Source organism: Miscanthus floridulus, chromosome 7 (assembly GCF_019320115.1).
Source record: "Miscanthus floridulus cultivar M001 chromosome 7, ASM1932011v1, whole genome shotgun sequence".
NCBI classification, from domain to species: domain Eukaryota; kingdom Viridiplantae; phylum Streptophyta; class Magnoliopsida; order Poales; family Poaceae; genus Miscanthus; species Miscanthus floridulus.
In genome coordinates this window covers 12,411,285-12,426,368 of record NC_089586.1, presented here as the reverse complement: position 1 = coordinate 12,426,368, position 15,084 = coordinate 12,411,285, and the positions used below count along the sequence as shown (strand labels likewise).

Here is a 15,084-nt window from a genome sequence, read left to right as displayed (position 1 = left end):
GAGAAACAGGCAAAGTGAGATTTGTTTGTTGCCACAAAAAAAAGAACAACATTCAGTGCTTGACATCCCATCTGATATGATGTACGAACTACAATTACTAATAATAAATACTTTGCTTAAACCTTCAAATCTTGATGCACACTCCTACATGATAAAAACTGCATGTATTTGCTTAATGCATTGATGATCAGACCAAGCACTCCAACACATCATTCGTACATGTCATCTGGTCCAAGATTGCGGTACTAGCAATGTCACATGACACATTTCTGGTGAGCGAGCAGCAAAGCCCCATCCAGCTGACCAGCTGTGAGATGGGAGCAGTTGCGAAGAACCAAATACACCATCAGACGTGTGCAGTGCAGTGTACCACACACACAAAAAATGGGGTAGACAGCTAATAAAATCCAGGATCCAACTGGACATATTAGATTGGAGCGCTTGTCCCCATTATCCCACATCGACAATGGCACCCACCAGTCACAATCACAGGTACCTCGATCAAGGCATGAAAACAATTTTTGCTGATTCGGTCAGATGCATGCAGCAAAATTCATCCCAGATTACTGACACCTCAACTTACTGACATCTCAGATTCACCTGAATTCAACTGGTGCCAAAAATAAGATTCCAACTTCCATGTCATATTTATCAAAGGCCTTGTTTAGTTCCAAAAAGTTTTCCCAAAAAGTGCTACAGTATCCATCCCATCGAATATTGCGATACGTGCATAGAGCATTAAATGTAGACGAAAAAAAACTAATTGCACAGTTTGGTTAGAAATCGCGAGACGAACGTTTTGAGCCTAATTAATCCATAATTGAATACTAATTGTCAAATAAAAACAAAAGTGCTACAGTAGCCAAATTCCCAAATTACACCCAACTAAACAAGCCGACAATACCCCTATAAAGCTGGGATTCCCATCTCATCTGTGTCAAAAAATATTATTTTTTTTAGGACTCCTGCACTTTTCTGGTCTAACAGAAGGCAAGGCACAGAAAACACTTGAGCAAAACCTTTGCTTGTAGTCTACATCAGAAGGTTAGGCACGCAACCCCCACCTTATTTCTGTTGGATTGTGCAGTTATTTGAATTTGTGGATTCTTTTAGCCGCCTCAAGTGTGTTTGACAAAAGCATTGCAATTGTCATTGGCCCAACACCTCCTGGAACTGGTGTGATTGCTCCGGCAACCTTGGAGGCTTCCTCATAACAAACATCTCCGACGAGCCTATAACACCGAGGGCTTTCTGGGTCCTGCAGCATTCCAAATCACTAGTAAGCAAATCACCAAGAAACTTACATGAAGCCACAAAGAGCTAGGAAAAGAGAGTGCCACTCTAATATGCAGAACATAGTTCGGATACGACAACATACAGAACCAAGCTCATGGATAGGACAAATCGAAATTTAAAAGTATTAATTGATTGATCATCACATGCTGCACAAGCATGTAATAAAATCTGAAGAAATATCACCTGGAACACTCTAACATGGGGCTCATAAATTTAAGAAGCCAATTTCAGTATTAATAAATGGATTCTCATTGGGGGGACCATAAGGGTATGTAGGTCCTGGCAGATTAAAGTTCTGTGAATCTGAAGTCCTGGACCAAACAAAGTAACAAAAACTAAGGTGCCAGGTGCGACAAATAACTTCCTAACAATTTTAAAGAAAACTGCAGGAACACCAGTAGTCCTGTAGGTCACACTAACATAGTGGAATTCAAAGGGGCCATCTAGCATTGGGAATTTGCATTTGAAGGTGGTTCACGAAATTTTCCCATGTACAAACACGCATCCAGTTAACACACCTCTTTAGCATTAAATGAACATGACTGAAAAAAAATAAAGGTGTTAAGAACAAGAAGTAGGCATTTTGGTCTTAAGGAAGTTGGGTTAGGCCACAGAAGAAACCCAAAAAGAGCCACACAAACCAAAAAAAAAAGATAGAAATAACATAAAAATAGCAATATACTACAGAGTAGTGATTAATTAAAAAGGGTGCTGGGAACAAGAAAAAATGGGTCTTACATCAACTGGATTGATGCCAACATCAATAATAGTTGCTCCAGGTTTTATCCAATTCTCTCTGACCAAGTTGGCAACTCCAACAGCTGCGATGACTATATCTGCCTGTCGTGTTATTTTCTCAGGGTTCTTAGTTTGTGAATGTACAATGCTGACAGTTGCATTTGCTTTCTGATAATCATATAAAGAAAGATTAATCAGACACAATAATAAAATTGTTAAGCTATTTGAAATAAAGAAGAACTAGTTCATACTTGCAACAACAATGCAGCAGGCATTCCAACAATATTGCTTCTTCCGATTACAACAGCCCTCTTCCCTTTAATCTCAACTCCATATCGGTGTAGCAACTCCATGCATCCTTTTGGGGTGCAAGGTACAAAGAACGGATTTCGACCTTGCATTGCAAGTCGTCCAATGTTCAGCGGATGAAAGCCATCAACATCCTTTTCAATACTGACAGTATTCAAAATGGTCTCATCGTTCATATGCTGCAAATGATTTCACAGCAGATATGTGATTGTTTGGTGGACGAAACTATTCACTACTTCATACTAACAGCATTCAACATTTTATCAGCATTCGCATGTTGCAACTTACTATCTAGCATTGGATAGCACATATGTATGTAAAAAATTCTGCATCTTCATAAAGCATCATAGTTATCATAAGAATGATGGCAACTAACTCATGAAACATTAACCGGAGGGCTACATGTAACACTTTCAGGACACAAAAAATGTTATTCAGTAAGATAAGATAAGGAGGCATATCGTGCTACCATAGGAAAATGATACCATTTAAAAAAGCCTGAGCTGGATGTAGCATGCATAAAACATATTACCCTGGTATGCCATATACTCTAGGTAGATAATCATTAAGATGCAAAATAAAGTAGTAAAACTTAAATATTCTAGTTGGTGGTAACTACGAGCAGAATCAGAACTCTAGATTCCTATTAGGTGGGTTACATATACTAGCCAATCGAGTCATGACAATCGAACACTCACAAGAGGTAAGGGCAACTGAACCAAGATGCCATGCACGGACGGGTCACTGTTGAAGCTCGCTATGTGCTTGATAACCTCCTCCTCAGAGCTGTCCTCAGGCAAGTTCACCTCATACGACTTTATACCGACCGCCTCGCACGCCTTCTTCTTGTTCCGCACGTAAGTCTGTGAATCCTTCCTCGATCCGACAAGGATGACCGCGAGCCCAGGCACTATACCGATCGCATCCTTCATCCTGGTGACTTCAACGGCTATTTCTTCTCTCACTTGCTTCGCCACAAGCTTCCCATCAATCACTTTGGCAGGCGCATCGGCTGAGACGGTGGCTACATGTGAAGACGAATCAAAAGGTTGCAGAGTCAGAGTGACATAAGTTTCATTTGCGGGTACACTTGAAACTGATAAATAGTCATTCCTTCAAGGGAACACATTCTCTGCACCATTTTCAACATCATCACCTAACCTAAACTTCCTTCAATACAAGCAAGGCCTATCACCTAGCCAAAAGGTTTCACCTATTTCACGACGCCCAAAATTCGACAGAAAACAGTAGTAGTACACACTAGCATGTCAAAACGTCATCTGAGCTGAGCTGAAGCGCCCAAGAGCAAGCCAAGCAAGCGCACCTGAGTCGGCAGAAGAGGCGGTGGCGGCGGGGGGCGAGTCCATACGGCGCGGGCGCGGGAGCAGCTGGGGCCGGGCGGCGACGAGGAGGCGCCTGGGGTGAGCTAGAGCCGGGCAGGGGCGGAGGCGGGGCGCCCGCGGCGGGAGGAGCGCGCGGCGGAGAGGAAGGAGGCGGGCCGAGGAGCAGTCGGAGAGTATGGAGGACGCCATGGCTAGGGTTTACGGCCCCGGGGCTGTGGACTGGAAGCGGCGGCGGCGGCGGCGGCGGCGTGGTTTTCGCGGGGGAAGAAAGAGGAGGTGGACGCACAAAAAGTTGCCTTGCAAAAGGAGAGGGCACAAATCGCTTCGCGTGGCAATTGGCACGCTCTTCGAAGCAGCAGAATAGCCCAAAGCCCAAAGGGTTTGCAAGGTTTAAGGGCCCACTAGTAATAATCGAGTAAATTTTTTTTGAAAATTCAACAAGATCAAGACACTCGTCATTTAGAAAAATAGAAAAAAATACCACGGACTGTTAACTTTCTTAATCTCTAGTGAAAAGTTTGCCTTCATAAGTAACGGAGGTAGTATATGTACAGTACATGATGGTAGACAAATTTCAGCTCTCCCAAGAAAACTTGGCTTATTGGACTTAAAAGAGTATCGACGTACTCGAAATTTAACGTAAAACAATTTTTTATTATCATGTCAAATCACGAGCAACACCCGAGTGCCGAACAGTTTTTTATAATGCTTATGAACACCTGTAACAATCCTGTATTCAGCAAACGAAAAACTGTAGGCACGCAGATAACAGACAGCATCCTCATCTAATAATTCAATATTAACCCCATTACAGCATCAACCTATGATCAAAATTTGCTTTATAAACCACTGAACTTCTGCTACTGAATAGAACCGAACGGTGACAAAACACAGCAAAATGGACAAAACTCTTCAAGCGCAACAGTGCGGGCAGCGTCATCCCTGACCGATATGAAGGCCTCCTGGCACAGTCTATGAAGCGGCGGGAACAGCAGATTCAGCAGGGGTTTCTTGCTCCTTCGCCAAAGACTCCCAGTCAACCTCCTTGAGGATCCTGAACCGCTCATCTAGAGTCACGAAGTTGGATTGTGGAGTCACCGCTGCCACAGATGCCAGCTTTGTGTATTAGGGCTATGCTGCCACCCATGTCAGGCCCATGAAGCTTCCCAGTCAACAGTACTCGGAGCGGCATGAAGAGCCCTTTGCCCTGGTCATAAATGGGTACCAAAAAAAAGGCATCTTAAATGTTTGCTGTTTATAAGTTCACGGCTAGATACAAAACCCTGCTAGGACTGTCAAGGTTTGATAAAATGATTCAGCTGCAATTTGGTAGATCCCTGACAATCATTTCGCAGTGAGATAGGTCACGTGCAAACGAAACCACGGATCAGTGTTAAGAAAGTCAAAAGCACAACAGAACAAAAAGGAAGACGTTATAGGATCACAACATACCTTTCTTTTCGTAGACTTGCCAAAACCTTTAACCCACTTCTGCCAACCATCACGACCCTCAGCTAGTGCTTGAGTGAGTTCACCACTATCATAGGCAGAAATAAGACCTGAAGCAACCTCAGAAATCTTATCTTGCACCATAGGTTTAGCTTCCTCACTGGAGAGAATACAAGCAAATGAGTAAACTATTTACTACGAGTGTAGCTTGGCATAACAAAAAACTCAATCGCAGGAAGCTATCTAGGTGACAACAATGGCAAACCACGTAAAAGGAAATTGTAGGTAAGGGGAGAGACTAGGAATCACAGGTCAACTTTATCCAGTATATTGTTTTTACGAACCTGCTTAAAGTAGCATGAAGGGGATACGATAACAAATTTGTAAGAGCTGCATCAGCATCTGTTATCAAATCAATACCATCCTTCAAAAGCTCGGCAGCTTCCTGAACACAGTATCAACTTTTCAGGTTGCATATGTTAACCTAATTATTAGAAATATTTCAATAAATGAAAGCAAAGCTTTTAGTGTGCTTCCAAAATATAAGGCACTATCTTTTTTCCTATTTTATCTTCTTGATAGCTTATAATCTTGTAGTGACAAAACATGTCACTATTGCTCTTTGTGGTATATAATACACCTTTAATATAGGGCGTACCCAGTACAGAGAGCTCCCGCTCTGTGCGGGGTCTGGGGAAGGGTGTCAGTGGCAAGCCTTACCCTCGCCTGTGCAATGCGAGGAGACTGCGACTCGAACCCGGGACCTTCCGGTCACAGGCGGTAAGACTCCACCGCTTGCACCAGGCCCGCCCTTCATAATACACCTTCAATATGTACTTCCAAATAGGACATCCAAGGTGGACAACAAAATAAAATGGCTTCCAATTTTACCTTAGCAAAACCGCTTTCAGATTCCTGGAGAATGCCTGTGTTCTTCCACCGATCTTCAAAAGCCTTGATGAGTTCATCATGGGGAAATGATCTTAAATGTTGGCCATTCATCCATCTATACAGGTACAAAAGGAAGATCAGTATCAAATTAGACGGGTGGAGTCCCATGAGGGTGCTGCTTTTCAAGGGCATACTGGACAGGCCAAGAGAGTATCAAAAGGACAGAAATTACTGAAAATCTATGTGTGAAACTCATCATAGTGTTTGACGTGTAGCACTATAACAAACCATAGTTAGCAGACGTGAAGGATGAGCATCAGCATATCGAATTTAAGATCACAGTGTTTGTCCATCTTATGCAGCAGGCAATAGCTTGGATGAGGTTCTAGAATCCAGGTGCTTCCTAGCTCGAATCAAAGGGTTGTCCTCGTTGTAATTTTCAAAACTAGCCATTCATTTGACATACAGGCTTCTAGAGGTACTACTGTCAAGCAGATTATCTAAGAGTTGCTCCAAGAAAGTTAGTGGCACTTATAGTTCTCAGATCATTCAAATACATGAGAGTAGGCTTTAAAAGTTAACAAAGATTCAGTGTCGACAAGCTACTAGGTTAAATCAGTTGCACTGAATACTTGAGTAATTCTATGATTTTGGCAGTTCTGTCACTATCTTTAATACAGAGAAAGTTGGCATATAGAACTTACTTCAATTTTGTTGCATCAAAGACTGCTCCACTTTTATTGACACGATTTATAGTGAATTTCTGAACTGCAAATGAGAAATAGCACTACAGTGACAATAGCAGTTTTCTTTTTATAGTAATGGGAAACAAAGAACAAAATCTCCGTGAAAATGACAGGAAAAAATATTGAGAACAAACCTAGGTCAGCAATAGTGAAGAACTCATTTTCGGTTCCATCACCCCAGCCCAGTAGTGCTAAATAATTCACCATTGCCTGAGGTAGATAGCCCATCTCTTTATACTGTGCAGAGAAAAGGAAACATCATATTTCATTCTTCTGCCTTGTATAAAAAGAAGATATATCAGCAGAGATGTGAGAAGGAAATAATCGGTAAGTTACCTGCCCAACAGAAGTAGCTCCATGCCGTTTAGATAGTTTGCTTCTGTCAGGAGCCAGAATAAGCGAAACATGAGCAAATGAAGGCATTGTGAATCCAAGAGCCTGTAGAAGACCATAACATTATAGCAAACATAGTTTCTCTGATAACTTTTGAACTGTCAATGATACAGATTATGACAAACAAGATAAAAGAAGGTAGAGGGTATTACTTTGTAAATTAGAGCTTGCCGCAATGTGTTTGGTAAATGCTCTTCAGCTCTGTAACAAAACAAGGTAAACACATAACTCCAAGGGTGCCGGACATTCAAAAGAAAGACTGAAATGGAGTTTACTTTTTCTTATTACCTGATAACATGAGATATTTGCATGGTAGCATCGTCAACTGTCACACAGAAGTTATACACAGGCTGTCCATTGCTTCTCATAATCACGAAATCACCAAGCGTATCTAAGTTCCAACTGACCTTTATCAAACTATCCGCTGATCAGTGCATGTAATCGCTTTTGACGATATGCAATTATGAACTTACATAAGCTAGTATTAAAAAGCAAGGTAGTCTGAAGCTTAGGTTCCAGGCTTTAACTAATTACCTCACCACGAATTAAGTCATTAATTTTCAATGACCCTTCCTTTGGCACACGGAAGCGGTAAGTGTAAGGTGTCCCTTTCTCTAACTCCTGCTGTACTTCTACATCTGAAGCACTTGCCCACTTCCCCATATACACAGGAGGAAGTTGTCTCTGCTTTGCGACTTCCTTCATTTGCTCAAGTTCCTGAAGAAATGGAAACAATTATCAACTGGACAACATATGAGTACATGAACAGTAGAAAATACTGCACATCCTGTCAAATGACTTCAAAAGTAGTCGTTCCTTAGGATTGTGAATCACGGTAGAATCGATTGCTATGAATTTTCTTTAAAAGCTAATGGATCAGATATTTTTACTAAAGGTAAAAAATACTTAGAACTCTGCTTCTTATATATTCATAAAGAGAATGAATAGCACATGCACATGTGAAGCTAGGATTGTGCAAACGACTGCACTTGATAACACGGTTATCATGCACATTATGCAAGGGGAGAACAATACCTCATTAGAGCAAAAGCAGCGGTAAACCGCACCAGAGTCCAAAAGCTTCTCAGCATACTGCTTGTATAGTGAATTTCGCTCTGACTGGCGATAAGGCCCAAATTCCCCACCCACATCCGGACCTAAATATGGACGTCCAACAGTTATTTCTGCTATAATTGTATAGATAGCACGCTCTACTCTATGATGATATGATGAAACTGAATATTCATCACAATGCTTGCATACATAACCCTTCGCAAGTGCAGGGAACACGACAATCAAGAGGATGTTAGCAAACAATGTTTTCAAAATCTGAAACCAATTTACCTGCACCTAGAGAGTTCGATTTGTGCTGGCTCCTAAATCCGCCATATTACATGCGAGTGGCGGCCGGTATTTGTGATATGAGCGTAAATTGTGGCAAAAAAATGAGAAGCTAGATCTACGAAGCAGTAATGATCAAGTTATAAGCACAGATACAACCGCAGGACTGCGAGGTCAGAAAATGTGACAGGCACAACGCTAGGCCGTCAACGAGACGACACGCGATTCATAGTGGTGAAAGCGCGGCGCAAGAAGAGAAGATAGAGCACCTTCGTCCCATTCGAGGCCGAGCCAGGCGAGGTCGGCGAGGACGGCTTCCTCGGACTTCCTGGTGGAGCGCTCGAGGTCGGTGTCCTCGACGCGGAGCACGAAGCGTCCCCCCTTGGAGCGCGCGAAGAGGTAGTTGAAGAGCGCGGTGCGGGCGCCGCCGACGTGGAGGTTGCCGGTGGGCGACGGCGCGAAGCGGACGCGGACGGGGCCGGGGCTGCCGTCGGCGCCGCTGGCGCGGGTGGCGGAAGCGCGGACGGAGAGAGCCCGGCGGAGGTGGAGGTGGCGGAAGGGGCGCGCGGGCGCGTCCGGGAGGAGGCGCATGCGCAGCCACGGCGACCCCGTCAGCAGCGCGCTCGCCGCCATCTCACCCTTTCTGAGGATTGCGAAGACGAGACGACCAAGTGGGAGAGGATGATGGATAGGGAGGGTGGGGTTGGGTGTTGGGGGCCCAGACGAGATGGCGAGCAGATAGCGGGGCCGTGGGTAGCCCGCTACCGGCGCAGAAGGAACTCGGGGGTCTACTGACACCAATGGCCCATGTGGTAGAAGTGAGGATATGCTTTTGTCAGGAAATCTGAATCACGTCCGGCTGACATGTGGGCTCCAGCGGTTAAGGGAGAGAGAGGGAAGGAGGGAGGTTGATGAGGCATGCACGATCATTTCTCTACAAGGGACAAATCTCGATCAGAACAATAATTAAGTAGAGTCAACATTGCAAGATCAATGACTATGCTAATTGATTTTAATACCTGTGAATATACACACAAAAAATACCCTTATACATGGCGGTTTACTTTGATCACAGACAAACGTGCATTTATTGGACCGAATTGAGCCGTCACAGATTGGCATTTCTGTCCGTCATGAATTAGTTCTCCGTCTTCTATAACCAACCCATATCCAAGCCCAGATCCAAACTATAGTGACGAAAAAGAACATCACAAATTAGTGCCAAATCATCATAGCATTAACGGTACAATCAACATTAATCTTGTCACACATTAAGGCACTCATGAAACACATAAACTGGAACAAAGCTCATAATTGACAGAACATTGCTCATCATTTTCATTGAAACCATCAACATTTGTTTTTGTACAAATTTCCACAGGAAATACTAAGGCAATAAACAAGCTACACTCAAGTACCTACAAAACTAAGATGTTGGCTTGTACAACACACAACTCAAATGACTTGTTCAGACAACTAAATCCTTCGTAACTAACGAAAATAGCCACCATGGGCACATTGATCCTCTTGCCGCAATTCAGAGAGCACAAGTGTTGGTCTTAGCTATCAATTCATTGGTTTTGCGTTTGAAGAGTGTGGCAGAACCGTCTAATCTAATGCCTCCTAGAAGTACTTGTCTTCCATTAGACACTAAGTTTTCAAGAGAGGACACTAAATTACGCAGTACCGCTGAGCACACCCTAAGAGAGAACTCGAAAATCCATATTTTTCATCGAGATAATAAAGGAGAGAATAAAGCTTACAACATTCTTAAGTTATTTCTTACATCACTTTATTACAGTACCATAATATCACCTTAATTTATTTATAACAGCGAATATAACAATGTTATCAGAGTTACAGAGAAAGCATGATTAATTTAAGCACATGGTGGAGGATTAACATAGTGGACATTTTTATACAAGAGATGCTAGCAGATTTTACATCTTTTCTTATAAAAACATTTCGTGAGGGTTATAAATAAGGGTTATTTGGATCCACGCCATTATAATTCTTCAACTTTGGAGATATGCCACTACAATTCACCTATTCTGAAACTTGCCATTACAATTCTTCTTCTACCTGATACTTGCCATTTTCTACGTCTTTCGGGTGTCTGGGCCCACTGTCAGGCCGTATACCTGTACACATCTTCCGTATGGACCAAAACACCCCCGACTACTTCTCTCCCTCCACTCACTGACGTGTGGGCCCCATACGTCAGATGCTCCTTCAACCTCTTTCTGCTCGCATTAAAATCCCCCCCATCGCGCCCCCAAATCCCGAGCTCTCCCCCTCTTCCGTCCCCTACCCTACCTCGCCGGCAGCGGCGCGTAGATCGTGGCCCCTTGCCCACACCGATCGCCCCCGCCCACCTTCCCGTCCGTTCCTGCTCAAGTCGCCCGCCTCCTCCAGCGGCTGCTAGGCAGCGCCTCGTCCAGCGCCGGTGAAGAAGCAAGCGGCTAGCGGCTCTCTCTCCCGGGGGTGGCCATGGTGGACATCAGCGAGTGCTCACCCATGCCTGAGTCCGTGCTGGCGCTTCGAGACTGTCGCGCTCGCAGTGGTCAACAAGATCTAGCCCACCGCCGCCTCCGAGCAACTCCACACTCGCCTGCACGCGACCATGGTGGCACAGGGATGCTGCTAAAGCTATTCCTGGGGCTCATGCTGCTCGGCGTGAGCGGAGGGCGCGAGGGATGGGCCGGATCTGCGCGGCGGCAGCGGCGGCTGCTGCTCACCCGCGCGCCTACGGGAGCATGGCAAGCAGCCAGCGGCAGCGCACACTCGGGTAAGTAGGGCACGCTCGCGCAAGCACAGCAAGCAGCGAGCGGCTACAGCGAGCGGCGGGTTAGCGAGCAGGAGCCGCGGGCCATGGCTGTCGGCGTCGGGGAGAGGCCTGCTAGGAGCTCGCGTGCGGCCATGACCTGGACGGAGCTCCCACGCGGGAGGTCGGGCTGGAGGTTGAAGGAGCATCTGACATGTGGGGCCCACACGTCAGTGAGTGGAGGGAGAGAAGCAGCAGGGGGTGTTTTGGTCCATACGGAAGATGTGTACATCTATACGGCCTGACAGTGGGCCCAGACACCCAAAAGACGTAGAAAACGGCAAGTATCGGGTAGAAGAAGAATTGTAATGGCAAGTTTCAGAATAGGTGAATTGTAATGGCATATCTCCAAAGTTGAAGAATTATAATGGCGTGGATCCAAATAACCCTATAAATAAACACTACGATTGTAGCATGAAAGAAAATCCTCTCTAAGCCCACCAGGAGGTTTCCACACACAAGAATCAGCTCTAAGTATCCTCCAATCTTCTACAACAGAGGAATAAAACCCTGAGTACTCAATTGTACTCAGCAAGACTTACCCGACAGGAGGAAAATAAAAGACTCTAAAGATATGTAAGGCTATTTGGCTTATGGGTTATTGCATCTGTGGAATCATTACTAAACGTGCGTCCTTATATTCAACTTTATTAGCAGTCATCATTAGTTCATTAACTAACCATTCTATGTAAGCACATATGCTACTTTCAAGCAGTTGACAAGCAATCCGAACAATTTTACCATCTTTCATATTCCAGTTCTTACTACGGTGCTAGACTAAAGCCAGGTCGATACCATCTCACGGAAACGATGATTCGTGAACCAATGTATCCCAGCTAGATACCCTGAAACACACGCCCCGTTTGTACCCCAGGCACAAACAAGACCAACATATTCCACTCCTATCACGGGGTCCAGGTCCCCGTCCAAACTTAGACTCCAAGCCTCCACACTTGAGACCCGGTCTCAGTATGGTGCTTAGACCTCCACCTTTCTCTACCTCTAATCAGTCGGTCCGGAAAGAGCTGGAACCCACGACAAGAGTGTAACGAGCCTTTCCGCTCCCATAAGCAAGTATGTGCTCAGAATAATAAGTTTATGACCTGACTACCATCCACAGCAACGGACGGTCCTCATTCGACACAGGCGAAACAAGTGCAATCCGAGCCTCGCTCAAATGCCTAATCAAGTCCAGATCCAAAGTACCATTTCGTCCGGTCTCCAATTATCATTCATATATATTCCATGTGATAGTAATAATAATATCTTTTCTATCTCTCGTGAGTGACAGGTAATCACTCGACTTCTACCGGATCCTATAGCATAGCAATCTACACAATCTTGACATACTGGTAGGACTCATAGAATAAGGATATATATATATATGCAGGTGGTTTTCATTCAACTCATTAAAACTTAATGCACAATCGTAAGATAAAGTGCAGAATAATATGGATTATGCACCAGAGCTTGCCTGGGCAAGATGTAAATAAGGATTAGCATTCCATCATGGTGACACGATCATCAAGGCACCATCTTTTCTGCTACTCAAGATGACTTCGCAATCCATCGTTGTTTCTATTATGATATACGTGGATGCAACGCAGAAAACGTAATTAATCAACGGCAACCGTAAATCTTAAAATATGTTGATGCCTCTCAAACTAACGAGCTAGCTCTAACGGCTAATGCACGCTACGTGTCCATGTGGTCGAGTAAGGTGTCGTTTCCCGGAAAAAAAATTTAGTTCTACGATCCCAAGATATTTTGACATTTTATTGATTAAATATATATATATATATATATTTGAATTAGGGCTCATTTAGCTACTTTAGCAAACTAATTATTATGGAGCTACGAAAATTACAGTGAGCCTATAATAATACTAGGAACTTACTGTAAAATTTTTAAAATTAACACTAGCACTTGATTGATCATAAAAATTCCTACAAGTTCATATTTTAATAATATTAAAGCATGTTAAAGTATTTAGAGCAACCTTGAAATATTTTAGAGTTATGTGAACCAAACACACTAATAGATAGATTATGATTTTAGAAACCTAACAAAATTAGTTTCACAAAATTTTTTGGACTATTAAATGATTTTCTATTTAAATAACAAAATCAGCCCATAATTTATTTTAGAAAATCTTTACTAATTCACTAGAGAAAGAAAAAGGGCATCATGGCCCACTCGGCCCAGGGCGGGGTGCGGCCGCGCGCGGCATCGCCGGCCCAGCAATAGCCCAAGGCGGGGAGCCCGCGCACACTGGTAATCTTGCAGAAAGGCCCCTGGATACTAGAAGAACTACGCAGCGCAACATGTCCCTATTCCAACAGAGAGAGGATTTGCGCTCAGCACCCTGCAAAGACTCATCTTTGTAACGAGCATGCCCTTAGGCGTGCGTGTGCGACGGCGCGGCGCACCGACGGCATACGACGGTTACGCCAGCGAACGACAAGGTTAGCCAGCGGCCGGAAGGGGTCGAATACCTAAACATAAACAAAGGGGGACCCTGGAAGGTGGTTTGGTGACTAGCGGGGCCCTACAGTGGCCTAGCCACGACGTTAGGCGGAACAGCGCCGTTCACGGCGTTGGTGCGGCTACTCCGGTAAACGAGCGGCAGTAAGATGAATGGGAAGGTGTGGGAGCACCAGGAGCTTACCACGGTTCTAGCCAAGGTGATGGTCAGGGCCAATGAAGGCAGAGCCACGCTGGCCATGTATGAGCGGGCGGTGCGGTGACACTCCGAGTGCGGCACCTCCATGTTAGCATGTCGCTGATAGTGCCTCCAGTGGAACTAGCGTGCGCATAAGGTCGAGGGGGCTAAGGTAGGCTCGTAGGAGCAAGTAATCGATTCACTACCGAAGCATACCGGTTTACCCCCGACCGAGTTAAGGCACGATGGTGGAGGCGACCGGCGATGAGGAAAAACATGAAATTGGTTGGCAACAGAGCTTGGCTATGGCTCGAGGCGGGTGGCTCAGCTAGACAACTCTACGGTGGAGCAATAAGTGCGACGAATCGAGCTCTAATGAACTGAGGCGCGTGATTTTTGAATCCTTTATGGGAGGGGACTGAAAGGATCAAGATGCCCAAGAGGGGAGTGAATTGGGTAATTCTAAATTTCTTTGCAATAATTAAATCCTACGGTTAGCCTAATTAACCCCTTGTGTCTAGAAAGTATTTCTAAGTGTTCTACCGCACAGAAGACTTGCAACCTAAATTCCAATCCTACTCTAGCTTGGCAATTCTATGAATATAAAGACATGTATTGAATTGCTCAAAGTAAATGCTCAAAGTAAATGCACAAAGTAAATGGAGAGGGAGAGGAACGTGACGATGTTTTGCCGAGGTATCGGAGAGTCGCCACTCCCCACTAGTCCTTGTTGAAGCACCCGCGCAAGGGTGTAGCTCCCCCTTGATCCGCGCAAGGATCAAGTGCTCTCTACAGGTTTATTCTTCGACACTCCGTCGCGGTGAATCACCCACAACCGCTCACAATGTGAGTTGGGTCATCCACAAGCTCTCCGGATGATCACCAAGCTTCCAATCACCACCAAGCCGTCTAGGTGATGGCGATCACCAAGAGTAATAAGCACAAACTCTCACTTGACCACGACAAGCCTAATGAGAAGGTGGATGCACACTTTGCTACTCTTGATCTTCACTAATGAGGGCTCTCTTTGGGATTCTTAAATCTCAATCACCTCACTAGGACCTTGCTCTTCTTAGCACTCTCTAAGGTGTT

The 15,084-nt window shown here is 44.6% G+C and overlaps 2 protein-coding genes across 2 annotated transcripts; both read right to left on the bottom strand.

Moving 5' to 3' along the window:
• Nucleotides 1-771: 771 nt before the first annotated feature.
• Nucleotides 772-3,990, bottom strand: LOC136466528 (bifunctional protein FolD 4, chloroplastic-like). The gene is made up of 5 exons (XM_066464969.1): nt 3,668-3,990; nt 3,042-3,367; nt 2,286-2,522; nt 2,035-2,202; nt 772-1,258 (listed from the first exon to the last, which is right to left on the bottom strand). The coding sequence occupies exons 1-5, from the start codon at nt 3,873-3,875 to the stop codon at nt 1,088-1,090; spliced, it is 1,110 nt and encodes a 369-aa protein (XP_066321066.1). The 5' UTR covers nt 3,876-3,990; the 3' UTR covers nt 772-1,087.
• Nucleotides 3,991-4,319: 329 nt separating this feature from the next.
• LOC136462588 (glutamate--tRNA ligase, chloroplastic/mitochondrial-like) lies at nt 4,320-9,176 on the bottom strand. The gene is given in 13 exon segments (XM_066461675.1): nt 4,320-4,790; nt 4,792-4,893; nt 5,139-5,295; nt 5,480-5,580; nt 6,027-6,141; nt 6,731-6,794; nt 6,907-7,009; nt 7,109-7,210; nt 7,318-7,366; nt 7,454-7,572; nt 7,700-7,882; nt 8,201-8,322; nt 8,776-9,176. Coding segments are annotated over 13 exon segments (1,713 nt in total). The 5' UTR covers nt 9,140-9,176; the 3' UTR covers nt 4,320-4,658.
• Between the last annotated feature and the right edge of the window lie 5,908 nt (nt 9,177-15,084).